This window comes from Coprinopsis cinerea, assembly GCF_000182895.1.
Source record: "Coprinopsis cinerea okayama7#130 chromosome 1 map unlocalized cont3.1, whole genome shotgun sequence".
In the NCBI taxonomy this organism is placed as follows: domain Eukaryota; kingdom Fungi; phylum Basidiomycota; class Agaricomycetes; order Agaricales; family Psathyrellaceae; genus Coprinopsis; species Coprinopsis cinerea.
Window position 1 is genome coordinate 2,801,530 of NW_003307544.1, and position 27,402 is coordinate 2,828,931.

The 27,402-nt window shown below is 51.5% G+C and overlaps 6 protein-coding genes across 6 annotated transcripts; 3 read left to right on the forward strand and 3 right to left on the reverse strand.

Moving 5' to 3' along the window:
- Window positions 1-141: 141 nt before the first annotated feature.
- Window positions 142-4,732, reverse strand: CC1G_06552 (hypothetical protein; the record flags this gene model as incomplete). The annotated part of the gene is made up of 6 exons (XM_001829163.2): window positions 142-901; window positions 956-1,234; window positions 1,282-3,567; window positions 3,619-4,453; window positions 4,510-4,605; window positions 4,657-4,732. 6 exons carry the CDS (start codon window positions 4,730-4,732, stop codon window positions 142-144), a joined length of 4,332 nt encoding a protein of 1,443 aa, XP_001829215.2.
- A 467-nt stretch (window positions 4,733-5,199) lies between these two features.
- On the forward strand, window positions 5,200-7,199 carry CC1G_06553 (DUF89 domain-containing protein; the record flags this gene model as incomplete). The annotated part of the gene is made up of 8 exons (XM_001829164.2): window positions 5,200-5,376; window positions 5,432-5,726; window positions 5,777-5,895; window positions 5,952-6,090; window positions 6,147-6,383; window positions 6,456-6,646; window positions 6,706-7,062; window positions 7,122-7,199. The coding sequence occupies exons 1-8, from the start codon at window positions 5,230-5,232 to the stop codon at window positions 7,197-7,199; spliced, it is 1,563 nt and encodes a 520-aa protein (XP_001829216.1). The 5' UTR covers window positions 5,200-5,229.
- Window positions 7,200-7,473: 274 nt separating this feature from the next.
- On the reverse strand, window positions 7,474-9,275 carry CC1G_06554 (hypothetical protein; the record flags this gene model as incomplete). Its single annotated transcript, XM_001829165.2, has 10 exons — window positions 9,192-9,275; window positions 9,106-9,132; window positions 9,004-9,051; window positions 8,860-8,956; window positions 8,728-8,813; window positions 8,543-8,676; window positions 8,305-8,489; window positions 8,138-8,248; window positions 7,923-8,085; window positions 7,474-7,873 (listed from the first exon to the last, which is right to left on the reverse strand). Exons 1-10 carry the CDS (start codon window positions 9,225-9,227, stop codon window positions 7,474-7,476), a joined length of 1,287 nt encoding a protein of 428 aa, XP_001829217.2. The 5' UTR covers window positions 9,228-9,275.
- A 496-nt stretch (window positions 9,276-9,771) lies between these two features.
- On the forward strand, window positions 9,772-16,959 carry CC1G_13717 (ATP-binding cassette transporter; the record flags this gene model as incomplete). The annotated part of the gene is made up of 27 exons (XM_002912139.1): window positions 9,772-9,798; window positions 9,851-10,195; window positions 10,246-10,497; window positions 10,548-10,735; window positions 10,784-10,878; window positions 10,933-11,230; window positions 11,291-11,386; window positions 11,452-11,539; window positions 11,594-11,687; window positions 11,740-11,836; window positions 11,895-12,058; window positions 12,127-12,426; window positions 12,672-12,803; window positions 12,854-12,936; window positions 12,989-13,008; window positions 13,075-13,470; window positions 13,525-13,537; window positions 13,591-14,217; window positions 14,269-14,301; window positions 14,357-14,393; window positions 14,447-14,805; window positions 14,861-14,940; window positions 14,990-15,044; window positions 15,102-15,401; window positions 15,460-15,613; window positions 15,864-16,577; window positions 16,629-16,959. The coding sequence occupies 27 exons, from the start codon at window positions 9,772-9,774 to the stop codon at window positions 16,733-16,735; spliced, it is 5,154 nt and encodes a 1,717-aa protein (XP_002912185.1). The 3' UTR covers window positions 16,736-16,959.
- Window positions 16,960-17,158: 199 nt separating this feature from the next.
- CC1G_13718 (riboflavin synthase) lies at window positions 17,159-20,113 on the forward strand (the record flags this gene model as incomplete). The annotated part of the gene is made up of 9 exons (XM_002912140.1): window positions 17,159-17,173; window positions 17,226-17,442; window positions 17,496-17,575; window positions 17,628-17,949; window positions 18,083-18,187; window positions 18,359-18,439; window positions 18,522-18,782; window positions 18,834-19,480; window positions 19,607-20,113. The coding sequence occupies 9 exons, from the start codon at window positions 17,159-17,161 to the stop codon at window positions 20,111-20,113; spliced, it is 2,235 nt and encodes a 744-aa protein (XP_002912186.1).
- Window positions 20,114-20,322: 209 nt separating this feature from the next.
- On the reverse strand, window positions 20,323-27,150 carry CC1G_13719 (microfilament motor; the record flags this gene model as incomplete). Its single annotated transcript, XM_002912141.1, has 18 exons — window positions 20,323-20,436; window positions 20,499-21,308; window positions 21,359-21,569; window positions 21,622-21,743; window positions 21,796-21,924; window positions 21,976-22,067; window positions 22,118-22,424; window positions 22,474-22,836; window positions 22,890-23,393; window positions 23,446-23,472; window positions 23,524-23,862; window positions 23,967-24,070; window positions 24,125-24,287; window positions 24,338-24,660; window positions 24,710-24,878; window positions 24,931-25,008; window positions 25,173-25,199; window positions 25,546-27,150. 18 exons carry the CDS (start codon window positions 27,148-27,150, stop codon window positions 20,398-20,400), a joined length of 5,412 nt encoding a protein of 1,803 aa, XP_002912187.1. The 3' UTR covers window positions 20,323-20,397.
- Between the last annotated feature and the right edge of the window lie 252 nt (window positions 27,151-27,402).

Below are 27,402 nucleotides of genomic sequence, written 5' to 3' on the forward strand. Positions count from 1 at the left end.
TGGACGAGCCAAGTGATATTAGGACTCGGCGATTACACTAGTACGTGATAATCATACACAGGTGCTAATTTACATCGTGGAAGATACAAATGCGTCATAATCCAGAAAAACTAATAAACGGCAATAAATCTATAGGTCGTGTTATTGGTGTCTCGACATCCCATGGCCATGACCACTCGTCGACGATGACGCTCCCCGAATTTTACCAAGCCAACTTCGTTTTGACTTTGCCGATTGAAGGCCAGAATGGAGAGGCGGAATGACGAGAGGGCTGTTGGTGACGTCCGAGATGAAAGCAGCAGGGACGTTCGCCTGCTTGTCAGGCGATGGCATTGATGCTACGGGTCGAGCACTGCTACGGTTTGGAGTGAACCCGGTTTGGAGGCTGCTTAACACTCTCCGCACCCGAGGCGTTCTATTCTCTGTCTTCTCCCCGGGCAAACTTTCGGCAGTGAATACCTGTGGCGGAACACTTTCGCAGACTTCAAAGTCATCCGGTGCGCGTCGTTTCTTCCCTACAACGGAGGATGGGTCGGGGGCGATGTAGGGTAGCTGTTCAGGCGTCCTGTTCCTAAAGACAGGCATGGGTGCGGGAGGTAGACTCTTTTCGGGAGTTTTGGGTCGTGAACTGAAGGATGTTGCTCGAGGTACAGGCTTTGAGCTCGAAGCAACTGGCGGCGCTGTGAACGTCGGTTGACTAATGCTTGTTGCCAGAGAAGGCGGTCGCTGGAAAGTCGGCTCTGGCTGAGATTCGACTTGGACAGGGGCGGAAGGTGCACTCGGCCTAACATCGCCTTGCCTGCGTTGCTCCTTCAAACTGGCGAGTTTGTTCTGGAGGGACGTCACCTTGCGAGTGAGGTTTTCAACCTTAGCTGTGAGTTTCTTATTTTCTCGAAGCATCCTGTAGCAGAGTCAGTCGCGTTCATCGAAAGATGTAATAACCAAAACAACACACTCGAGCGATTTGTCGTCATTGGCTTCGATCTCTGCACACTTCTGCCTGAGCAAATCGTCCATTTCCTGATTTCGTTCCTGCAACTCTGCGATCACTTGCTCCAAATTAGACTTGGAACGTAGGTTTTGCAACTCTCGTTGCAGGTCCGTCATTTCTCGCTTGTGCTGCGCTGATGTGAGACTCATGTTGAGATTCGCCTTTGCATTTGCTTGCTCGACACGAGCCAGCTCTTCCCGAACTGAGACCAGCTCTTCCTCAAGAGTTTTCATCGCTTGTTCCCTGCGAGACCTCAGCTAAGGCTCGGAATCAAGGCATGTACCACTCACCTTTCTTCAACCTGATCCTGGAGCACTCGTTGCACAGACCGACCCTGTTCTACCTTGGCGAGGAGGTCGGTCGTCTGCTCTTGCAGCTGGGTCTTCTCCTGTTGGGCAGTTGAATAAAGTCGATCTAGGGTCTGAAGTTCATCCTTCAACCGAGCCAGGTCATCCTCCAGCGTTTTGACAGATGTCTCATGGCGCTGAATCATTTCAGCTGAAGACGTAATTGCCAGTCGGTGCTCCTCCTGCTCCCTGGCTCTTAGCTCCTCCGCTTCGCGAACCTGTTGGGATAGGTCCTTGGCCCGCCGCGACAACTCTTCCGCTTCCCGTCCCTGCGCTTCCAGTTTATTTTCCAACTCCTTCAGCTTCTCGCCTCCAGACGCCTCTACCTCCGCCATCTTAGAAGAGGCAGCGTCAAGTTCGGCACGTAACTCCTTATTCTCCCGCTCCAATGTTTCCTTGGCGGCGGAAGACTGGAGAAGCGCGTCAGTTTCCGTCTGCAAGGACGCTCGCAGCTGGCTAACCTCCGAGGCGTGTTGCTCCTCGAGAGAAGTCAGCTGACCCTGGACGCCTTTGAGCGCGGTATCGACGGCGTCTTTGGCATCAACAGCATCTCTGAGTCGGGCTTCCAGTTGTTCGCGTTCTGCCGAGAACCGAGCGTCGTTCTCTGCTAGCCGCCGGGTGAGTTCCAGAACTCGGGCTTGTAGTTCACTGGTATCTTCGTCTTTGCTGCGTTGAGCCGATTCGTGACCTTCCTTTTGCGCTGAGGCAGCGACTTCTGCTTCCTGGAGAAGACTCTGGAGTCGAGCGCTTTCTGAAGCAAGTCTTTCCACTTCAGTATCGTGTGCCCTCTGGAGCTCTTCTTTCGCAAGGCGGAGGTCCTTGATCTCGGTATGGAGCTGCTCCAGTTGCTGCTCCAGCTTTGTTCGGGCCGTCGAATAGAGGGAGATGTCAGCTTCATGTGCGGCGCGGAGGTTGTCCACCTCGTTAAGAAGCTCATCAATGCGCTGCTTGTTGGCCTCGACGTTTTCCTCCAAGCGAACCTTCTCCGTCGTGAGTTCTTCCACTACTTCTAAAGCCCTCCGAAGCGAAGCGTTGGCGGTCTCCTTCCCCGATTCGCGCTGTTCTCTGAGCGCTTGTCTAGCCTTCCCAGCGGTTTCGATGATGACGCTGACCAACGCGCAAATGGTGGCTTCATCCTTGGCATGGCTGGCCTCCAAATTGGCCATCTCCTCTTCCAACTCCTCCACGCGATGCAACGCCACATCCCTCTCCTCCCGGGTGTTGGCACAATCTTCGACCATGGCATCCTTCTGCGCATTGAGCATCTCCATCTCTGCCGTCATCTCCATGAGTCGGTCTTCTTGAAGACGCAAGTTGGTTTCAAGGCGACGGATATCGTGTTGATGGATGCCTAGCTGTTCATTTCTCCGCATGACGCGCGCCTCTAGCTCGTGGATCTGCGTTCGCAATGTTGCGGTGGCTTCGGAAGAGGTCATGCTGTTGAGCTGGTGGAACTGGAGTTCGCTGTAACGGCTCTCCGCCTTCGTAAGATCGCTGCGAGCAGCTTCAAGGTCGCTCTCCAAATTCTTTATCTGGACAGCGAGGGAGTTTCGTTGGGACTCGACCTCCTCGAGTTGGCCGGTGAGCTCGTCGACTTGTTTGCCAAGGTCTTCGATAGTTCGTGAGGCTTGCTGGTGTCCGTGGCGAATGATGTCGACCTCCTCGGCCCACGAAGCTTCTTTGTCACGAAGGGTGTTGACCAAGTCGTCTCGCTGGCTCGTAGTTGCTTCTAGGCACAACACGGTCACATCAAGTTTCTCTTCCACTTCCTTTATTCTCGCCTCATAACCAGCGACAAGGTCGGCGTGATTCTGACCATCCGCGGCAGGGAGCCGTCCAAGTGTTACGCCAAGTGCGAGAATAATGCGGTGAAGGCGGTCGATTTCCTGAGTTTTGGTTCGGATATCGGATTCTGCATGGTCCTTCGTCACAGAAAGTTCCTGATGAAGTGCGTCCATCTCTGCTTTCATTTGTGCCAGAGTTCCAACCGTCTCACCCGTGGACACGGTCGTGGCGATCGATGCGGACAATTTTGCTTCCAAAGCCTCGATGGTAAATCGCGACTCCGACTCCAGAAAGTGCACGTTTCTTTGAAGGTTGTCTCGTTCGTCGCGAAGTCGATCAACTGCCGCCAGGAGCTTGCCGATGTATGCAACTGGGTCAACTTCGCTGGGTCGTACGAGCTCGGAGGTGTCCATATCATCGGATAGGGGAAGATGCGTCGTTGAACTGGCCAATCTGGTCAGCAAAACAAGTTCAGAAGTGCAGGCTAACACTCACTCGTCAGAGGATCCTGATACATGCATAGGGCGTGTGTTCTCGATCTCTCCGTGAGCCACTCGGAGATCTTCCACCAACTTTTCTTTCTCACTCTTCAACTGGGCGTGTAGCTGTGTGATTTGCTGAACTTTGCGACGCTCTTCCAGCAACTGCTGCTCCGTTGAGTGTAACTTGTCTTCCAGCGCCGAGCTATTCCGTAGCATGGATTCCAAAGCAGCAATCTTAGCCTCGTCTTCATCGATCCTATCCATTAACTCCCTTTCCCGATCCCCATTCCCTCCCTCGTCTCTCAGACACTGGATCTCCTCCTCCTTCTCCTCGAGGGTGGCTTCGAGTTCACGGATTTTCTTCGAAAGGCTCCGTTCGAGGGCCAACTTCTCGTTCTCAAAGCGGTTCGCATCAGAAGTTGCTACAGACAGTTTGCCCTTGACAATGTGTAGTTCCTCGTCCCGTTTCTGCAGAGCAGCCTTGGTTTCGCGAAGTTCTTGTTCCAGGGTAGTGACTCTGAAACTTGAGAGTGATGACGAGCGCCTGTGAGTGCGCTTGGCGGGCTCTGTCGACGGCTGTGGCATTTGGGTTTGGAGTTCCTTCACACGTTCCTGTAGAGTATCCCTCTCCTTTTGCAACTGGCGATACCGTTCCTGCTGGGATCGAGAATCGTGTGATATTGAGTCCAGAATGGATTGTAGGTTTCGAATCTCGAGGTCGGATTCCTTGTATTCTTTCGTTGCCGTGGTAAGCGCCGTTTCCAGGTTTTGCCGGGTGAGTTTTTCATTCGTAAGTTCGGAGTCTCGCTGGCGCAGATTGGCTTCAAGATCCAATGCTCGTTTGCTTTCTTCCGACAACTATGACAGGGTTATGTATACTGTCTACTGAGAGCGAATGGTCTACTTGCCTTGTGAATTGCATCTTCGAACGATTTCTTGAGTTCGTCAAACTCTTCAGACTTCTTCATTAGTTGAGTTTGGAAAGCAGCGATTTGGCTCTCTAGAGTCAAGTCGTCAGATCTACAGCCTCATTGTTCCAGAGTTTACGCACCCTTAGAGGCCAATTGGTTCTTCATAGTTATCAGCTCCTCAGGAGGGTCATTCTGACCCAGATTCCAAGGGGACATGGTTGCGTTATGACGGGCAGAGGTAAACGAGGCTCACCCGATCCCGTTGGTTGGTCCACTCGGCCAACCGAGCCGTTTCCCACGGACTAAACGAACGCGTTATGTCACGTGCTCGCGCGACGCGGTTTGCGGCTCGTCCGACTCGGCTTGGACACAGCGTCATAGGTCGGAAAAGGCATTTTCACGTTGCGAGAGCCAAGGACCCGTATCTCTTGACCTGCGTCACTCCATCCACAGTGCGGGTACCTTTATGGCCTATGTTCGCGAAATTCTCGTAAGTGGCTTATCGACCGCATTAATTGGTATCTTAAGTAATCTCTGTGACATGCTGTCTGGGATCGCTCCAAAGATCTTCGCCTGTCACGGCCGTTCCGAAATTCTCAAAAAGATCCCTATTTTTTGGTTTAAAAGGAGACTGGTGGGCCGTTTGAAGACCCCAACTTCCTCTTTCCTTCCTTCTACACCTTTTCTACTACACAACACTACTTCATCCCACAATGGTCGGCGCTACTACTGCCAATGGCTCCGCCGCCGTCGATGGCAACCCCAAGGCCCAGCCTGTTGGTCCTAAGGTCATGCTTCACCTCGGGCATCTCCCCAGCAAGAAGGACATTCGGGCACCATGGCCACGAACGCCCAACAGGGTGGGTACCTGCCTCACCTTCCTCGACGAGCACTGTGGCTGACTTCATTCCATAGATTGACCCCAACAACCCTCCGTGGCCAGCCTACCGAGGCTACCACGAATATTCCTTCGCTCATGCTACCATGCAGTCGCGTCTTCCCACTATCTTGGGGAAGGCCATCGACGATGCGACCCGCACGCTCAACAACCAATCCCGGGAGGACTATGTTGTTGACCTGCTGGAGTGCATCAAGCGTATGGGCGAGCTCATGACCGACCTCAGCGGTAATGCTAAGTTGAGGCCCATTATTGACGACGGCGAGGCGGACGTTGCCCTTTGGAACAAAGAAATCGCCAAGTATTTCCAAGGTATGGCCATTTGTCCACCTTTTCTCGGCGCTATATTAAATTTTCCCCAGGAAAGGACTTTATGAACGCCCCCTGGCTATTTGCTGAGGCGTACAAGTACCGCCGCCTTCACGAATGCTTCAGCATCAGCAAATATTGGCGGGATTACGATGTGTTCTATCGACAAAAGGTTTGGCACATTCCACCACGAACCCTTTACGGTGTGACTGAGATGTTCTTCCTCAGAATGATACCTTCTCCCGGTCCTGCGACGCCGTCTTCGAACTCTCCATGCGTTTCGCCGAGCCATTTAAGCTTCCTCAAAACGCCACTCCCGAAGAAAAGCTAGAAGCGGAGCGCCTGATGTTCTTGGAATTGACTCAAGGTACGTGTTCGAACACGATGCTACTCCACACCCGTTTTAACACCCATCAATTCTAGTTTGCCTTTGGGGAAACTCCACAGATCTTTCCCTTTTGATTAACATGACGGAGGAACAGATCCGTAATCTCCAATCGACCGGAGGGGAGCACCTTGCCTCCACCGAGCAGAATATCTTGGGTAACGACATGAACCGGCTTTGGGAGGTCATGGTGGAAACCCGAGAGAAGACCGGCGGTCGAGTTGATTTCGTCCTCGACAACGCTGGATTTGAATTGTATTGTGACTGTGTATATGGTGAGATCTTCGCTTATGACGTAGTGCCTAGACCCTTCGGAATGCTTACCACACGTGTACCCTTTTTCCTAGCCGACTTTTTGCTGCAGAGCGGGCTCGCAAGCAAGATTCACTTCCACGGAAAGCGATTTGCTTGGTTCGTTTCCGATGTGACCAAAAAAGACTGGGAGTGGCTCCTCAACACCATGGTGTATGGTAACTTGTTCCCGAACGCGTCGGACGCAGAGATGGAGTCGCTGAGGCGACTCGGTCGTCGATGGAAGGTCTGTATCTTCTGCACCCTCATTTGGGATCGACTAATTTGGACTTGTTCTGCCTTTAGCAATACGAGAGGGAAGGGAAATGGGTGTACGAACAGCACCCGTTCTGGTGCACAGGATATACCTTCTGGGATCTCCACAACGAGGCACCTGATCTTTTCCTTCACCTCTCCAAGTCCGACCTTGTTTTCTTCAAAGGTGATCTCAATCACCGGAAGCTGACATATGATTGCGCCGCACCTGCAAGCACTCCATTCGAAGAGGCCATCGGCCCCATGGCAAGCGCCCCCGGCGCTCCGAGAGTGGTGAGCATGAGGACCATCAAAAGTGATGTGGTGGTGGGCTTGGGTCCAAACGGCGACGAGATCGCGAAGAAGCTCGACGAAACGGAGCCTGGCTGGAAGATCAGTGGAAAATATGTGAGTTAATGCGGTTTTCACCACTATACGCGACATTGACCATCTCGGGGTTCTTTCAGGCTGTCGTCCTGCTCTCCGAAGGCCGACCAGGAGAGAAGGTCACATTCGCTTCTCCGAGCAGTTCTTCGTATATGTAAATTCTTCCAGCCGACATACAAATGATACCGCTTGCATCCACATGTATATTAGTTCGCCGCCTTTATCTGAACCGTCTGGAACGAGATCCTTCTTGCAAAGCAACATTTTTCAGAAATATTAGTTCAGCGTATAGGATACATATGATACAGGTCTGTGCTCGTACAGGACTGAGATGTGAGAAGGTCAACATGTGATATACAGGACGCCCAGTGATCATCATCATATAAAGAGAAGACAGATGAACGAACTCAAGCAGCAAGAGTGGAAAGGAAGTTAGTCAAGATCATCTTCCCAACCACCGGGAAGATTGTCGTGACCCCGTCGACGGTTGTCGGGGCCTCGAGGTGATGAATTCATGTCAGAGCTTGTTCGGCGGTGGTGTCGAGGAGACCCGTCAAACGACATGCGAGGAGAGGAGGTCCCCGAGCTTCCAGCACTAGGCGACGAACCCGAAGAAAGAGGGCCCGTGAGATGGCTGAATAGATTTTGGAGGAAACCTCCGCCACCAGGGCGAGGTGATTCCTGGGAAGGTGAAGGCGACGGTGCGTCTCGGGAAGACGGCGATGATTGTGACGAGTTTAGCCCGGGGCTGGAGGATGACCCCGATGCACCTGTGGGAAATGCACTGGGTCGTGGAGAGGTGGGTTGATTTGGTTGGGGCACGAGAGCGTAACTGAAAATAATTTATTATAAGGATGTTACGAAGATTCGACACGACGAACCGGCAAACTGGGCAGGTACCGCTGGACTTAAGCCATGGTATGATACACGGTTGATGGAATGGGTGTTTGCAGGGTAACTTCACGACAATTTGCTCCTCCGGGTCCTCGGTCTCTACCTTGAATTGCTCTTTGCACACTGCACAGTCTTCTGAGAGTAGAGCGGCTGATGCACCCTGTTGAGTTGAAAGTACCCAGAATGGTTCAGAGGGACTTACATCCAAGAATCAATACTTCACGGGGCAGATTATTAATGATTTCTTCGGTAGCAGGCACCGGACGATGGGCATTGGACTGCTCCATGAGTTGGGTAATAATCTCATCCAAAGCTAGAAGGGATCCTGTGAACTACAAGCAACGACAACAGCCCGCAACGATAACATACCTTCTTGGTTGAATACATAGTCACCCATTCTTCCACTTGGGATTCCTGTCATTGGACCCATGATGCCTAACGCAGCCATGGGATCACGGCTTTCGAGTAACGCAAGAAGGTACTGCGCCATCATTTGGGGCGTTATCGTTCGCGGTCCTTCTGTGCGTTCAGTGCCAGGTTGCCCTCTGAGAAAGCTGTCGAGAGCCAATGAATACCTCCACCAGACTGCAGAACCCAAAAGGCTTACCCTGACATGGTGGGAACGGCATTGCCACTCTCCCTTCGTGGCGGGGTTCCCAGTGGTCCTAATGTCGGAGGGCCGCCGATGGAGACTGACGTGGTGCCGTTCCGAGATGCGAACTGGAACGACAAGCGACGGTTCTTCAGAACTATTGAGTGTATTGCTCGGAAAATGCATACGATGCAACGTACGGAAGGTGATCCGTCTGGGCGAGGTCTGGGAGGAGAGCCAGGAGGATTGGGGTTTATTCCACGATCAAGGAGTGATTGGATCGAAACTATTGGGAGTCAGTACGGGACGTGAAGGCTGAGGATACCACGTACAGAGTAGGTCCAGTGCTCCCATTTCGTGATCATGGCCGCCGTGGTCGTGAGGGACGTCGTGCGCAAATTGGCGCGGGTCATCTTCAGGGTTTTCAATCTGGGCAGAGTTAGTACGATTAGAGCCGCTGTGGGTACCAAGCCCACCTTCTCCACAAAGCTTCCACGACACGATGCACAGACTGGGTCTGGGACCTAAGTGCCGTTGAGTTGGGATCAGATTTCTCCACAAGGTGCCAGGTGAAGTACCATGAGCGGTCTCATTTCAGCATTACACTGTAGATAGCAGAACACAGTCAGTAGATGTAACTTGAAGACGATGTGCTAGAACAAACTTCATGACAGTACCACAAAGGCTCTCTAGATGACATGGCGCAGCTACAAGGTGCAGAAGACCGTGGTGGATGTCAAGTCGAAAGCCGCTGTTCACTACTATGTAATGCGGTGTGGGGGACAATGTCATCCAGATTGGGCATCGATCACATGACCAATGATGGCCCTGAACAGACGAGCACCTTCGATTTTTTCCTTTGCTTCCTACCACAACAGCCGCGATGTCGAGCTGAACATTTACAACAAGGTGAGCATCGTGAGCAGTAGAGCAGCCTGATGACCATTATATGTTCCCTATTAGAACGATCTTTTGAAAAGATTATAACCATGCATATTCCTGATCCCCCACCGAAAATCCGTGATTTTTCGTAACAAAACGCTGACTCTTCATCCAACAGATCCAACAGCACCGAACTCGAAGGTGATAGACGACGGGCAAGCTAGTGTATTTAGGTACTCGCAATCGCTTCCTGTACACATCTAGTACTACATATACCGTGACCAAACGTTGCACATCACAATCTCGCTACCTGAAGTTGGACGTGAGAAAGAGTGAGCTCCTCGTTGTCGTTCGCAACGACCATGGACTCTGTCGTGGTCGCCTTGGTGGTGAGTCCCTAACTTTTCAGACGTCCATGAGCGCCCAACATCTCGTGCTCAGGAAAACCTGGCGACGTTCCCATTTTCCAGGTCAGCATCCCTGCGCCTCGCGCCCAGTGGTTTACTCGGTTTTCACCTTCTCGTTACAATTCTCTGTCATGCTGGATGGCCTTTGCCGCTGAAGAATACTTGGAACGCGGTTTCCCTGCCGTTCCGCAACTTTTTGACGCTGGACGACTTGCACGATCCTGTCGATTTGGAGCCCAGAGACACCACCCTTCAGCAGCGCCTGTTAAGCCTCGTATCCTCCATTGAAGCTGCTGTGTGGGCCGGTTGTATTGGCCACGCAATTTACATTTCCAATCCTGAAGCCATTCTGACTTCTACAGCGTATTTGGTTTCCTGGGTACGTCGTTCCTTCACCGAATTTCGTCGATCCACGCTAATACTGTCTAGGTTTATATTGCTGTACTTACTCTGGCGAGACCTCCGCGCACTCCTCCATACCTGTTCATCGCATTTGCGCTTTCGCTTGCTTGTATTTCACTCTTGGATTCCGCATACAGGCCGTTGCATGGAAGAGACAACTTCCGTTCTTTGGCGAGCAACGCCTGCTTCCTCATTCTCCACCTCTGCTTCGTTTGGGTCGCAGGCACACTTCCCATCAAAACATACCGTCCGGGTCTCAACGTAGCGGGAAAACACGATGTTAGTGCAGCATATATTGATGCCTTTCCCATTTGTCTCACTCGATACAGACCCCTTCGTCAGAGTTAACTTGCCCAGAGGACGATGTCACCCTGTGGACTTGGAGTTCATTCTCCTTCGTTGAACCTATCATCAAAGTCGCTTCGAAGCGAACGTTACAAGAATCGGATGTATGGAACCTGTCTCCGTTCTTTTTGCACAAGAACATCTTCGCCAAATGTTTGAAGTATCGTGCGAGGTAGGTTCCCAGTTCCTGTGTGGATTATCCGATATAACCATTCCCAAGACATCCCAATCATTCGCTTTTACGGTTCCTCATTGTCTCAAACTCTCTGGATCTCATCATCGACATTTCGCTGGAGTTGGTCGGCGCTGTAATAGGTTCGTTGCCTCCGTCCACGCTACCTTCGTTGCGCTGAATTTCTCTGGTTATAGGCTTTGTGTCACCGTATGCGCTTCAGCAAATCCTGACAGCACTTGGGCAAAATGATCCACAGACGAGGCAAAAGGCTTTCTTTTGGGTCATGATGACACTGTTCGCCAATCTTGCTCTCGCTTCCATGAAATTGTTCCGAGGATGGCATACAAGACGATGTTACGAGCGCACACGAGGCCAACTTTTCTGTGCCATTCATTACAAAGCGTTGAAGAGGGTCGAAATAAGCGGCCATGTCACAAAGGAAGGAGATGAAGAGAGCAAAGCTGAACTAGGGAAGATCACAAACCTGATGAGGTGCGAGGCTTCACACAAACACTAAGTTGGGATGCTAACTTCGCGGGCCTTATCATGTAGAGGTGATACGTACGCCATTGCGCAACGCTTTTGGGACATTGCCGCTCTCTTCTCCGCACCAGTTCGGTTTGGAATAGCAGTCGTATTCCTTTACAGGTATCGTTTCTTTACAGGCGAGTCAGGTGGTTCAAACTTTGCTAAGCACTTGCACTTGCCCCTAGGGTCCTTGGCTGGAGCTCCTTGATGGCGATTGTTGTGGTAATCATGACCGCCCTATTGAATATTCCTTTGGGAAAATTCGGTATCTCGGTACGTACCAGGGCACGCATCGCTGTTTCCTCATCTTCAACTCCATTCTCTCAGATCCATCGAGCGTCTTACAAAGTCATGGACAAACGAATGAAACTCGTTAACGAATTCCTTCAAAACATCCGGTTTTTAAAATTTTACGGGTGGGGTAAGTGGGGATGTACCTCAGGTATCATTCAGACATCTTACACACCGTCAAGAGTACGACTGGTCGGACAAAACTGAGAAGACACGTGAAGAAGAACTTCGATGGAGGGTCAAGACGAATCTGGTTTCTGTTGTAATGAGCTTCATTTGGTAAGCTAGCGCGGATAGTCCGACATGGGAGATACAAGCTCTGAATGGAGAACGCCAGGACATGGATGCCTTCGGCGACAGCACTAACTTGCTTCCTCTGCTATACTATTGTAGCAGGAGAGAAACTGACAGTAGCAAAAGCCTTCACTTCACTCGCCTTGTTTTCCTCAATCCAGGGTCCCCTTATGTCTATTCCCATGCAAATTTGGGCCATGCTCTATGGTTCGTTGTAGGGCTCTGTGTGAACATGCTTGGCGTACTAACCACCTTGTCGCTCTTGCCCCGTTCAGCACGTGTCTCCATGCAGCGGATCGAAGCCTTTCTCTCGGAAGACGAAGTCCCTGATTGGGCGTCATGCTTTGGCCAGAACGTCCAACCAACCTCAACAAAGGAGATCGGGTTTTCCGACGCCGTTTTTGAATGGGAAAAGAGGAAGGAGAGCGGGATCCAACCTGATGGATCCAATACCTCATCTGCACCCCGTTTCCAATTGGGTCCGCTCAACGTCAGATTCCCAGCCGGAGCGCTAACGATAATCAGTGGAGCTACCGGATCCGGCAAAAGCGCACTCTTGGAAGCTCTTTTGGGAGGTACGCCTCGGTTTTCCGCCCATGTTTTTCCGATATGGTTGGGCGACTCAGTTTCGAGTCCTCCTTCCTTCATTTTAATCTCCGAGACTTACCTGAACGCCATAGAAATGCATTGCATATCGGGAGAGGTTCTGATTGACAAATCTGATCATCAAGTGGCTTATTGTGCTCAGAATCCATGTGGGTGAACGTGACCTTAATTTTACGATTCTCCCGCTTATTTTCCTATTCACCTGAAGGGCTAGAACATGCAACCATAAAGGAGAACATCGTATTCGGTTCGCCTGTACCCTTTGACGAGGAACGATATCATCGGGTTGTTCACGCTTGTGCGTTGGAGCCCGATTTATCCATCCTTTCGGCGGGAGACATGACAGGTGAAGAGAATAAGAGGATTACTTCATGAGCACCCCTAACTTTGCAACAGAAATCGGCGAGAAAGGTATAACCTTGTCAGGCGGGCAAAGGGCTAGAGTTGCGCTCGCGAGAGCCCTCTACTCTCAGGCCAAAGTGAGTGGCGATCCAATCTATCCTTCCAAAGCTAACGGCTTACCTTAAATAGGTCATCCTTCTCGATGATCCGTACGTTCCGTCTTGGACCACCTTGGCTCTTGACCGTTCCTAACCAGATTTCCCCCCTTTCAACAGCCTTGCGGCAGTCGATATGCATACTGCTCGGCACATTGTCGACAACTGCTTCACAGGTGAACTGGCACACGGAAGGACGATGATACTCGTCACGCACCATATCAGCGTCTGTCTCCCCATCGCATCGTACCTCATTGAGCTACAGAAAGGACAGGTTCTGCACCAAGGAACCATTTCAGAGCTTCAGGCGAAGAATGTACTAAAGACCATCGTCCAGGCTGAAGAGGAGCCCTTCCCGGAGGCCGAGTCGAGCGAAGGGAAGGATGCAAATTCGAAAGCCTTCGGGGTATCGAGACTTCATATCCAACGTGGCAAAGGTACCTTGGTGGATGAGGAATTCCGAGCAGAAGGGCAAGTATCACGGAAAACCTACTTGACGTACATTCGCGCCGCTGGGTATCACTGTTGGGCAGCGACAATTTTTTTGACACTGATGATCCATTTCATCAGTGTGGCAAGCCAGGTCAGCACACTTGTTTATGCATCATGGGACTCGCCCAACCTCGTCTCCTCCAGGTTTTCCTTGCTCGCTGGGGAGAAGCATATCAAGACAAGCCTGCGGTCCACTTCCTTTCAATAAAGCTTCCCAAGGTGAAGTACCCCTGGGACGAGTTCCCCCCTCCGGAAGTCGATGTCAAACCTTGGTTATTGGTATACCTCTACATCGGTGCGGCAGGAGCCTTCACTACCGTGTTCTCGATGATAGTCGGCTACTATGCGAGCCTCCAAGCTTCCCGGGCCCTCTTCATTGCTCTTCTTCGCCGGCTGACAAGAGCACCACTGCGGTTCTTCGATACCACGCCAGTGGGAAGAATTCTCAATCGCTTCACAAATGACATGAATACCATAGACGGTGCACTCTACCATTCTGGATCGAGTTTCATCCAAGGCGTGCTTATGTTCCTTGTGTCCTTTGCTACGATCCTTGTGATCATCCCTTCCTTTATCCCTGGTGCTTTGTTTATTGCTTGGTTGTACATGAGGCTCGCACCGGGCTATGTCAAGACGGCGAGGGACCTAAGGCGTTTGGAGACAGTGTCGCTGTCTCCGACGTTTGCTGGCTTTGATGAGCTGCTTAGGGGCATCACCCATATCCGGGCATTTGGCATGGAGGATAGGTATCAGAATAACTTCTACAAGAAGGTTCGCCCAATCTTGCCGGTTTACAATTATTCCTGCTGACAGGCTGTATAGGTCGACAGATTCCAGAGCTATGATCATGTCTATGTACGCCGTCCATCCTCTACTCGAGCCCATTCGAAGCACAGCTGACGTGTTTTAGTGGCTTATCCAAAACTGGCTAAGCTGGCGCTACGAATGTGAACCTAACAGTGGTCTCCCAAAAGATCAATTGCTGATAATCTGCTTACAGGTCTCAGCGCCCTTGTGGTGGCCTCTGCAACCACCTTTGCTCTCCTGCAAGGTGTCAGTAATGGATCCGCTGCCATTGTCATGGTCCAGGCAGGCATATTTGCATCCGCAAATCGTACCCTCGTCAGTGTCATGGCCCAAATGGAACTGGACTTCAACAGCGTCGAGCGCGTCGTAGAGTATCTGGAGGTCCCGCAGGAAGCGCCTGCTATCAACCCAGACTTCAGACCGCCTGCGTATTGGCCGTCTACGAGCGGTGACTTGAGAGTTGAAAATCTGGTCGTGAAGTACGAAGAGCACCTTCCGGCTGTGTTGAAGGAAATCTCGTTTACCATCAATCCTGGAGAGAAGATTGGGGTGGTAAGTGGTGCTGTCGAGAATATCAGGGACATGTTGACCTCTGAGCACGACACAGGTGGGACGAACGGGTTCCGGAAAGTCCACTCTGGTACTGGCGCTCCTTCGCATGTTGGAGCCTACGTCTGGTTCAATCATGTAAGTGCATTGGCCCTACGACTGCGTCGCCTGCCTCACAGAAATCCAGTATCGATGGTATAGACATCTCCAAGCTGGGCTTAGAGGACCTTCGAACGCGACTTGTAAGCACGAGTCTCCTTTCCCTCACGGAGCGGACGCTAACACATCGGCTCCGGCAGACCGTCATCAGCCAAGACGTCTCGCTCTTCTCTGGTACCATCCGCAGCAACCTCGATCCTTTGCAGAAATATACTACGGAGGAATGCCAGACCGTTCTGGATAGATGCCATTTGACCTCACACTTTGCACATACCCCGACCACCGAGGAGTCCAGCTTGCTCGACATGGCTGTTAACCAGAACTCGATGAGCGCAGGAGAGAAGCAGTTGCTTGCGTTAGCCCGGGCCATTCTTCGCGGCACCAACATTATCATCATGGATGAGGCTACATCGCAAATCGACATGGAGCTAGATGACAAGGTACGTGCTTTTTGGCCATGCATATCGATGTACAACTCTGAAAGGGGTTGTGGTCTAGATTCAAAAGACTATTCGAGAGGAAACGGCGGGCGCCATTGTTATCACCATCGCCCACCGGCTCAAGACCGTGATCGACTACGACAGGATTTTGGTGCTCGATGATGGCAAGGTCGTTGAGTTTGATACTCCGCGCGAGTTGTTGAGCAAGTCAGGTGGATTTTTCAGAAATATTTGTCGACGAAGCGCCGATTGGGATTCATTTTCTTCTTTGGCGGGTGATGTTTCCGGTTCTGGGTCGTGCTCTGGTACTGAGTAGTTCCATGTTTGGTTTCGAGTTTCCGTGTATTATTTGGTGGCGAGTGGTCGATCGTAATGTCTATATCCCTTTTGCTTCCTTCGCTCCGGATGACATCAGTCTTTCTTCTCTTCCACGCTGGTCGCTGAGCGACGTGAAAACCACAGAGAAGCGAAGCCCCATGAAGCTCACCAGTGTTGTGGCGATAGTCGCAACAAGCGTCTCGTGTTTTCCGGTGCAGCACGCATTTCGTCGCGATTTATTGGGTATCCTCAACGTAGGGACGGATGCAGCTGTTCTGGCGACATTAGACAGCACGCCCAGTCCCTCCACTTCGGCCAGTCACTCTGGGCTATTGGAATTGTCGGTTCCCTCGTTGGGGACCCACGCGGCGCCGACCTCCTCACTGCCTGAGCCGTCAGAGTCAACCACATCCAGCTCCGCACACCACACGCCAACGACAAGACAGGTCCATTCCACGATAGGCTCCGCGACCAGCGAGACCGACGTCTCTTCCAGCTCCAGCAGTACACCGACGGTGGGGGTCACTTCCGCCATCGAAGAAGCACCTTCCACACCGCCAGGCGAACTAACCCAATGGAAAGTCATCGGTATCTCCATCATCTGCGTCACGTTCATTGCCATCGTAGTCATTCTCATCACGTTCTTCGATAATTGGTGGGGGTTTGTCAAAGATGTATTCTGCGGTTCGCGTTATAAGAACAAGGGCGGAGGCGAGGAGACGTTCGTAAGGAGTCCGGATTGGAAGCGGAGGACGTGGGAGGTCAGGTTGGCAAGTGAGAATGGACACCGGTACCCAAGCTTTGGGAGTTTGGAGTCTGCCATGGGAAAGGGAAGTCATGTTGTAGCGGAGAGGAAAAGTGAGCTTGGTTCAACCGAAATACGAGTTAGGCGCTAATCCTTGTATTCAGCAGCCGAGCCAGCGATGGATTATGTTGCACATGCCCAAATGGCGCTTGGAAGGACTATGAGCGGTCGACAAATCCCAACCAACTCGAGCAGGACTCAGGGTTGGTAGACGCGTTCACGATACCCCGTATTCTTCTGATGAAAGTATGCATATTCTCTACTTTTGACTGGACTTTTCAGGAGGAGGGAGCTTCTTCTCGAGGTAGTCGGAAACCACCAGGCCTATACCACCCACTGCACACATTGCAAGGGCTATTTTCATTCGTGTACGCGGCGGAAGAGCTATGTCATAGCCGTCAGTTATTTAGCCAATGAAAACGTCAGTTGTACGTACTTGCATATGACTGAAGCAAAGTCTTTTCATGAGTGGGAGGAATTTTGTGGTTTGGGGTAGCCATCGTTGTGGAGAACACGTCGAGGTCGTCGTTCGTGACAGTGAGGAGGACGAGGAGGCTCTTTGCTTGGCCATGTTTGGCTCCCTTACTGTGGCCTTGCCGGTCCGAGATAACCGAAGTACCCCTTGAGCGCGAACATGTTCACCGGGCTGGTGCGACCTTTTTATCGTTTAGTTTTCTCCAGCTAATGGTTGCTGATCCAAGATCGAACGTATTGGAAGAGTCTCGTCCATCGTGACAGACTCAGGAGGATGCACCCTGACCATTGCAGAGTCGGCGCCAATTCTCGGGGATTGCAATATCGGTGACTCGATTGCCGTGAACGGCGCTTGCCTCACTGTCGTCGAGTTCAACAAGGAAGAGCAAGGAGGATGGTTTACCGTCTGGTTGGCAAATGAGACCCTTGATAGAACCGATCTCGGTATGTTCGTCCATTCTCAAGGCGCTTGTTGATCTCATATATCTTTTGTTCAGGGGAACTCAAGGTTGGCGACCAGGTCAACCTCGAACGTGCCATGGGTGCCCATGTCCGTTTCGGTGGCCATTTCGTCCAGGTAAGGTCCTTTGCTTTGACTGTGAGGTGATCATAGAGCTCATATCACCCAGGCCCATGTGGACGACACAGCGACCATCGTAGAGCGAGTCCCTGACGGCGAATCACTTCGCCTGACCTTCCAATTGCCTGAGCCTACCCCTGAACGACCCTCGTTGCTTCCCTATATCATCACCAAAGGATACATCGCCATTGACGGCACGTCTCTGACGATAACCGGCGTGGACGATGCCAAACGCCAGTTCAGCGTAATGCTCATCAAACACACCCAGGAAATGATCACGCTGAGCAAGAAGCCGGTTGGCGCCAAGGTCAATATTGAGGTCGATATGGTGGGCAAATATGTGCGCAAGAGCGTTGTCGCAGCCCTCGGCGGTGGGGATAGCGACGATGGTATCCGGGGATTAATTGAAAAAGTAGTGGAGGATGTATTGGCGAAACGCGGTCATTAGTAGAATGGAATAGACAAAATCTAATGACTTGTTTATTCACGGCATTCACCGATCAGACATTGCGACCGACACCCGTCACGACCAAGTCGGTCTTGCTCAACCCGACAAGCTTCCTGAATGTCTTCCTATAATTCACGACCATGAATCCTGCACCAAGAAAGGTCTGTATTCTTTCCACAACCGCGACCATGAATGTCTAAACCAGGTTCTGTAGATAACGGCAAAGGTCAGCAGCACTGCGACCGTTGTCTCTTCACGACCACCATCAAGAACCAACTCGCCACGACCACCGTCGCCCGTGAAATTCTCTCAATCATCTAACGGCTCTTCAGTCGTATCAAGCGCATTTAAGCCAAAGGCAAAGGTCAACAGCAGTGCGAATGTCATCCGCAGGTCACCAAGTGTCGTGTCGAGTGAGAGCCCAATCCATTCTTGTCTGGAGTGACGGGGGACGCGATTCCAACTGTGACCACTTTTAACCAGATACACCGACAGCAACACCGAGAGCTGGCTCTCCCACAAAGTTTACGCGGGCTCAGAATGGGACCCTGTCGCCTACATTCACGCCCAGGGTAGCTGCATCGAATGTATCGAGACCCAATGGACGACCACAGACACCGGTCTCTGCGCCTGGAACGCCTGAAACACGAACTCGCTCATTGGCCGGAGGCTCAGAAGTGGGACGACCAAGCCCTATGCGGCCCCGCGAAGGAAGCGGGTCCCAGCTGCATCATGCAGTGTCTTTCTCGTCACTAAGTGCGTCTCCCTAAATTGGATCCCTGAAACTGAAATTGACCTGTGTTTTAGAGCAAGCTACGACACCCAATACATCACCTACCCAGTCTCTGCGTATACGTTCAAAAGTTTCGAATATTAGCAAGACGGCCGAGAATTCACCTCTATCACCGACAGCAGCACCAGGGCCACCGCTTCGCTTACGATCCCCGTCCTCCGCTTCCAATCTCTCCTCGACGACCAATGCACCACCACAACAGTTCTACCCAATTACAACAGCTGTTCCTGCAGCAAATCCACATCGCTATGGCCAAATGCGACCAAGTCCACCACACCATGCCTATACCCCTCCAGTCTCATCTGCTGCTAGCGACTTGCAGCCCAATACAAGTCCAAAACCCAGTCGACCTAGATTCAATAGCACAGCAAGGGTCGACTTTAATGCAGCAAACGTGATATCGCCTCCGGTCCCCGCTTCCCCTCCTATCTCAGCAGTATCCTTCTCTTCGAGATCGTCCATTTCCGTCGCATCGACCTCGCGCACAGACGACAGAAGAGATAGTGGTGCCACGGAGCTCCCGCCATCTATGGGTACAGGCTCGCCTCAGCATCAACGACATGGATCATCGGCCAGCGTTAACCTATCCGACGATCAGCCTCAGAGTCCGGAAGTCGACGAGCATCATCAGGTTAGGGCAGAGGCTAAATCTAATCGAAAGGTGAGTACCTCTTCGGAAGGGCAAGATGTGATAACTGACCGGACAGAGTAGATTGCAGATCTAGAAATTAGCAACCGTTCGCTTCTCACTATTAATGCATCCCTCGAAGCTACCAAAAATCGCCAGGCCAAGGAGATTAGAGACCTGCGCCGGAAACTACGTGAATCTCGACTGGTCCTTCCGCCTGGAGCCTACCGCATGGCCAAATCATCGTGGTCTGCGGAAGAACAGCAGGAAGAAGAGGATGACTCTGACGATTCGGAGCTGGAAGATGTCACTCAAGGCAACGGAGATGAGATTTACAAGCGGGTCAAGGCTATGATCGAGGGGCTGCTGACATCCGGGAGAGCAGCCCTTGAGAAGAAGGTTGAAGACTTTGCAGAACCGAGTGCAAAGGTGCTGACTGCAGAGGAAGTACAGTCATGGCATAGATCAAACAAGTTGGGGGATGAAACCGACGACCACTCTGACCTCGATTCGGTATCGCAAGGAGACATGTCCTTTACCTCGACCAACTACGACGACGATGATGACCACGATGACGACCCTTCCGATAACGACTCACCGTTCTTCAATACCAACATATTTAACAACTCCAATGCACCACCAATACGGATAAGCGAGGTCGATTAATCCCGACCTAACGCCCACTCATTCAAAACCTCATTCCTATGTAATTCCTTACTTCCCCGGACCTAATTGCATACCCCGCCTTCACCATTTCCTGGAATCACGAGCGACTTCCCCGTCTACAGCACAAGGATACCAACCGTTTGACATTATATTCCGAGGATTTTACATTTAATCCGTATCTAAATTGTTTGTCCGTCCACCATATGTATGTATGGCACATTACTGCAATGAAATGAACTAGAGGGAAGATAAGGGCAAGATGGAGAGAACATCCTGCTGCTTCATCAATCTTCGTCTGCGATGCGCTGGGCACGCTTAGCCAGCTAGAGAGGTTCCAGGTTAGCAGTCGGATTCGGCAGTAAAGGAAGTTAGAAAAACAACTTACTGCTGCAGCAAGGTCGAGTTGGCCAGGACCACCACCTCCCCCACCGAGACGTCCGGCAGCTGCGCCGCCTCCAGATGGAGCTGGCCGGGCAGTGGTAGGCAGAGCAGGCTTGCCGCCAGGTTTGGGCACCCCAGGCTTGGGGGCAACCACGGGCGGCTTCGGCTTCGCTGCTACAGGTGGAGGCACCTTGGCAGCCGCGCTTCCTGGACGCGATGAATTCGGGGTAGAGTCGGTCGTAGCTGCCGATTTCTTCCAAGGGGTGGGACCGCCGTTGCTCGCACCCATTCCTGGGAAAACAGCCACTGGTTTCGCCGATGCATCTGCCGTGGTCGAAGAAAGGGGGGGCTTCGGTACTGTGGATGTAGGACGAGGACGTGCTGGAGGAGGCGGCGGCGCAGGAGCAGCCTTGGGAGCAATACGTTCAAGGTAGTTGTACGGTGCCCAAGCTTCTACTCCGTCCTTCTTCACCAGCCACCATCCGTTTTCGTCCTTCTCGATCAGCTCGACTTCGTCGTCTTTCGTCAGGCTCATCTCGCCCTCTTGGCCCTGGAAATCGAACTTGGCGCGATACATTTCTTTCTCCGGTTCGGCTCGGGCTGGAGGCGGTGGGGGTGGGGGAGGTGGTACTGACCGAGCTGCTGGCGTCACTGCAGGAGCGCGGACGGCAGCAGGAGTGGAGGCGGCGGGTTTCGGTTTAGAGACAACAGCTGCTGCTGCTGGCGTAGACACAACACTTGGTGTAGCAACGGCAGGCTTTGACTGACCCGGAAGTGGTTGTGCTGTGGGTCGTGGCCTCGAATTGTTCGGTTTCTGAAACGGACGTTACATTCGATCATTTAGCAATGGTTTCTACGACATACCGATGGTCCTCCAGCACGAAGGAGTTTCCCTTGGGTGATCGGACGGACAACTCCTGCTTTCCGCTTAGCAGGCGGTCTTGAGACACTATCCGCAGGTTCCCCTGAAGGTACATGGACGGTGTGACTCTTGTAGACGTCATCTTTGGGAATTGTCTCATCCTTGACGAACTTGATCTGTGCCTTCTTCTCCTTCTTCTTGGTGTATTCGATACTAAGCGCCAGTCGGTCAGAAATCAGTCGGTGTGAATCGGAAACCAGCGTACGTCGGTGCGATGTTGAAGTTGATTCCAGCCTGAGTCAACTGCATGAGATGTGTCACGAACTCGGTCTTGAAGTAGCAGCTAAGAACTGGATCGCCCTCTTCAGTGGGTCCAAGGTTCAGTGTCTTGACAAGATTAAGAGTGAACGTTCAGCTGAGGGTTCTGGAATACACTTACAAACCAGTCATCTCGTAGAGTAGACATTTGAATGGACTTTATGGTGACAAGAGCAATCTTGCGCTCCAGACTGAACATTGCTTGGCCATCCTTTGCCGTGACAATGACAATATAAACCGCTTTTGGCGTCTGCGAGAGTATATGAGAATGTGATTTATGAGAATGTCGCAAAACCCTTACCAAAACGATGTACCGAGGACTAGGTTTACTGGACCTTCCGAGCTTGGAAACCAACAGCCGAGCGCTCGCACTGAATTTGACAGGTTCATCTCCTATTCTCTGGTGAGAACATCATCGCCATTCAGAGGACAAAGCGACTTACGGCCAAGGCTACATGCTTCCCCGATCTCCTCGCCGAGGGAGCTCTTTCCGCTGATGTCGAGGTAATCACCCATGAATCGACGATAACTCAAAAGACTGAAGCGCCTCCTTTCCTTGCGGCCGGCAAGGAGTTGATGACCATAGTCCCGAACCTGAGCGTAAACCAATGCCTCCTTGTTGTTCTTCCAGAAGCGCTGAATTCTACGAGCACATTCATGTTTGTACCGCATATAGTTTCTGAATGCTCTCTGGATACGTGCGGCCATGTTGTGCCAATAACGATCCCGCATGGTCTCCAGTGCGAATAACTGCGAATAGTCAGCAACAATCGTTCACTGTCTGAGCAAGTCCACTCACGGTCTCTGGGTTCTTGATAAAGGCCTTCGTGACACCCATTTGCCATTCATCTTTAGCAATTCCAGTGTCCTTCAAGATTTGCTCGCAACCAGACTTGGCATCTCCCGTCCAGATGTATTCACCAGCGTAGGATGTCTTGGGGGAGAGCAGATAGAATCGTTCCACCATTTTCTCGAAGGTATTTCGGTATGCAAAACCAGCACGCCTAACTCGAATGTTCTCCTGTAGACCGAGATATTTGATCTGATGTAGAATGGCCTTGGTATCATATTCAGACGGACTGCGATTTCCGTTGGGCTTGATGGTTCGAATATAGGAGGGTTGCGATTTCATCAGCTTGTCCACCAAGGCCCCTGCAGATTGCTGGAAAGGCGTCGTCAGAATCCATATGTTTGATTGTAAAATGACTGGATCACCTTGATTCTGTCGCTGGCTGTAGGTGGGCGCTTCTTGCTATTGGGGTCAGGACGATCCGGGAACAGGTTTTGGAGGAAGGCGTTGCCGCTAGTGCCAATCAAGTCCAGAAGATCTTTAATGAGCGAGTCCTTGTTCTTATCGGTCATTCCAGCAACGTTGTACATGACATCGCCAGCGTAGTGTCGGACCAAGAACTGAGCTCCACGAGACTCGAAGTGACCATTGGATGAAAGGCCAGCGCTTCGTTGGATAAAGCTGTTGTCGGCAGCGGTGGGATCGGCGTGGGCGGTTGCACAAGCATCATTGAGGGCAGCAAATATTCCTGGTGGACGGCGCTCTTCGATTAGGTCGCAGACAACCTTGTTGTTGAAGAATTTGATTGGTGTCCATTTGATCTGCTCTCGGACATATTCTTCCTGTTCGGTCTTGAGGGTCAACTCAATGAAGATCTGCTGCAGCTTTTCATTGACGTAGTTGATACACAGTTGCTCAAAGGAGTTGTCCTGGAGTCAAGCGGGTTAATGGACAATAAGAGCAAAGAGTAAGCTCCATTACCTCGAAGATTTCGAAACCGAAGATATCCTATCCATTTGTTAGCTTCCCCTTGAACTAGTGACATATATGCCCACTCACCAAGATACCAATGATATGAGAATAAGCCGAACGTGTCTTTAACGAAACGTTGATTTTGGCTACAATCCACTCGAAGAGGTTGTTATAGATAGCCTTGGACAGGGCATCTCGGCCTGAGGTGGCCTGTGATGGATTGAGAGGGACATCGTATACTGATCCACGGCGACCACCTCGGGTTGTCTCCATGACCCTGGTCGTAAGGGCCTTTTGGACAGTCGCCGCATCAACCTCCATGAGGTAGGCCACGAAATCCGTGACTCCAGTGTCCGAGATGACGGAATTGCCTTCCTCATTCTCGTCGAACTGCACGTTGCCTAGCCAAAGGATAGTCGCAAGCATCTTGAAGATTTCGTTTTGTTCCTCAGGTGAAAGGCCGATGATTTGCATGGCGTTCTGCTCAATAAGTACTGGAAGATCCTCCTAGCGAAGGGGATTTCACTCACAATGGTCCCTTCGAAATCCCTGGTATCGTCAATGTCCTGGACATCAAGGCAATTGCTCATGCTAGTGTATGCATACGCATCCGGTCCTTGGAGACCAAAGGCCTCTGAGAACGTCTGTCATTACTTCTGCTCTGTAAATACTGGGAAAAGAGACGCACCTCGTTGCTCGTCGCTCGCAGCTTTAGTGAATTGGTAGAATATGTGGAAGTTTCGCTCGTTCTCGATTTGGCCCACGACACGACCCTTTTCGAGGAGGTAATTGGTGATCTGGGCACCAACGGGTTCTCCGCGATCATTGAACATGATTTCGAGATACTTTCCCTGTACAACGACGTCAACGCTGGAGTTTGCCCGCAAGGTTCTGAACTTACATGTCGACTGGAGTTGTTATTACGCAATGTTTTGGCACAACCGAAACTCTCGAGCAGCGGGTTTGTGGCCAACACCATGTCCTTAATTTCCTGGATCCCACTATCCTGTCCTCCGGAAACTGCAGCGATGTATTGCATTATCTGCTTGGCAGCTTCGGTCTTTCCAGCTCCAGATTCGCCTGAGATGATGACACATTGATTCTCGTGGTACGCGTTCATGTTGTAGTACGCGCTTTCTGCAATACTGAAGACGTGTGGCGGTACTTCCAGCCGATTCTTGCCTCGATATCTTTGCAACACCTCATCCGTGTAAATCCCAAGATCTATGCGGGGATCAGGGCGTCGTTTACTATAGAATGGTTGGATACTCACCTCGGAATGGGTTCACTGAGATTAGCACAGCTCCAATGTAAGTGTATATTTCGCCATTGGTCCATCGCTTCTGCAGATTCTCATTGATACTCTCATTGCTTATAGTCGTCAGCAACGTCATATCCGTAACACCGACTTGCTTCTTCTTGAAACCTTCCTTCCAATCGGCCTGTAAATAATGATAAGCATGTAGAATTCATTGAAATAAACCGTTTCCTTACCTTGGCCACCTTGGATTTCGCATTGTTGCCTGCTGCCTTCTTCGGGGTAACCTTCTTGCCCGCCTTTTTCGACGGTGCCTACCCTCTCCATTCAGTCACTGCGCATTAATGATGTAGATGGGGTTGCTCACCATTGTGTTTAGGCCTCTATATAGTGGTTTCGACTATCCTTTCTCTCGGGTATCCAGAAACCCAGAGTCTGTCGTGGTATAAGATCAAGCTCAATCGCAGCAACGGCCTACCACAATTGATTGCTGTGACGGTACATGCTGTGCCCCATTCGGCGCCATTAGTTAATTGGTCAGCGCCACCGGGATTTGCCGATGAATCAATAGGGGTGATGGGGACGAACTTATTGGCAAGATATGTACATTGTCTATTACTACTACGACTCGGGGTACATCATCTGTACTGCATGCGCAGGGTTTACTTTGACGCCTCTAATACTACCCGTGTAGCCTCTGCCAGCGGTGCAAGGGCCTCACCCAAATCTACAGACTTCGACCGCTTGATCAACTCCACCATCGTATCCCGCAGTTTCGAAAAGTCGACCAGCTTCTTGATAGATTCCAGTTGCGAAGAATCGAGGTGAGAGACGAAGCTCTGAACACATACTGCTGCCCGATGTATTAAGTTCTTGTCTTCTTTGGGATTTGTATTATCTTGGGATATTGGAGACAATAAAGCGATGATGATGGACAGGAATCTCCCCTTCTCCAATTGGAGATCGAAGAGAGCATAGCATACCGGCGGCGAGGAGGCCAGGATAGCGAGGGTCCCTGAAGCCGCCAAGCGTGTCGGGACGTCGTCGACGTCGCAAAGTGCGAGGACGACGTGTATCTTCGACTTCGGAGCTTTGCCTTTCCCGTCACCTGCATACCTCGTAAAGGCGGCTTCTGAACCAGACACGAGATTGCAGATGAGTTCCATCGAGGCTCTGCAGACAAGGGTGTGGTCTTCCAATAGCAACAGTTCCACTTTGTTCAGCAAACCGTCAACACTTGCAATGCGGCTGGCCACATCTGGGCCATGGGAGGCTAGGTTCGTCAAGGCCATCATGCCTTCGAATTGTTGCAACGAGTTGGCAGATTGGTGGAGGACGAGAAGCGATAAAGGCCGGATAGCGTCGCAGATGGCTCCAACGTCAGGTCCGTAGACGTGTATTGGAGGTGATGTGATGGTGAGTTTAGCGAGAGCTTGGATGGGCTCCAGGTCAACTGGGCCTGAAGTCCAGTCCTTGGTTTTATCGACCTCTGGGGCTAGGCGTTTAATGATATGACGCAACGCCTTGGATCCTCCACTCTGTAACACCCTCCCCCGCACCTCCTTCTCTTCCACAATACTCAAAAGAATCTTCCCGACGTTGCGCTGGATGGCCTGACTATCGCTCAAAAGAGCTACTACTGACAGAGCTGGTAAGACATTGGCGTTGATGAGGCGTTGAATTCTTGCTTTAACGTAGTCGTTGGCATCGAGCTTGGAATCTTCGTCAGGCTGCGGTTGAGATCCTTGTGCTGCACTGGCCATCTTCTTGAGTTTCTCAATCTGTCTCTGCTCGTCGCTGAGAATCGGTTGATATCTCGAAAGGTTATGAATGATTGTGACGATCCCATAGAGTAGAGCGGAGTTGACTGGTGAGGGGGAATTGTTCCAGGAAGCCTTTCGTATTGGGATGGTTTCAATGAGACGCTTCAGGAAGGCGGCGTCCTTCGAGAGATACTCCTTGATTGAAGGTTTCGTAGTGAGGTAGGCCAGACCTTCCACAGCCTCAGCGAGGGTCGACTGGTCGGATGAATCGATGACCACGGTCTTGAGTTGGGTTGTCAGTCGGTTGACATCGATGCCCGGGGTCGCCTCTGACACACTGTCGTTGGGACTATCCGAGCTAGCTCCATGCCACAGCTTCACGAGGGCGACGATGGAAGCTGCCGCCAATTCCGAACTTGTTTGTTTCGATGACTGGACGTCCAACCATGTCCTGACACCGGAGGTCAGTGTTGCGCGGGATTTCTTATGCCCGCTGGCTTCGGCAAGGAGCCTGGCGACTGCGAGAGAAAGCTCTACTGAAGGCGAAAGCTCCACGCTGTCCATGATGTTTTCCAGAGTGCCTTCGATGGTGAATATAGCGGAGGCGGCTTCAACATCGACCCGATATAGTGCTGTCAGGAATGTTATCCCTCGAATAAGCGCCTGCTCGCTGGTTTCCGATAAGTAGTCCATAGTAATTTTGTGAAACTTCTCTGTCAGGCTCTCGATAGACGTCGTCCCTTCTCCTTTCCCAGCATTTTGCCAGAGAAGGGAGAGCGTAAGGTACGCTTTGGATTGCTCCTGCTCGGAGGTGAACGCATCGACCACCGTCCTAAGCTCGTCTGGAAGCAGTGACGACCCCTTCTGCACCTTGCCAAGTATTGAATCCAGAGTCTCCGCGTCGTTGGGCATGGCGATCAAAGAAAACGCAGCCGATGAGTGGGT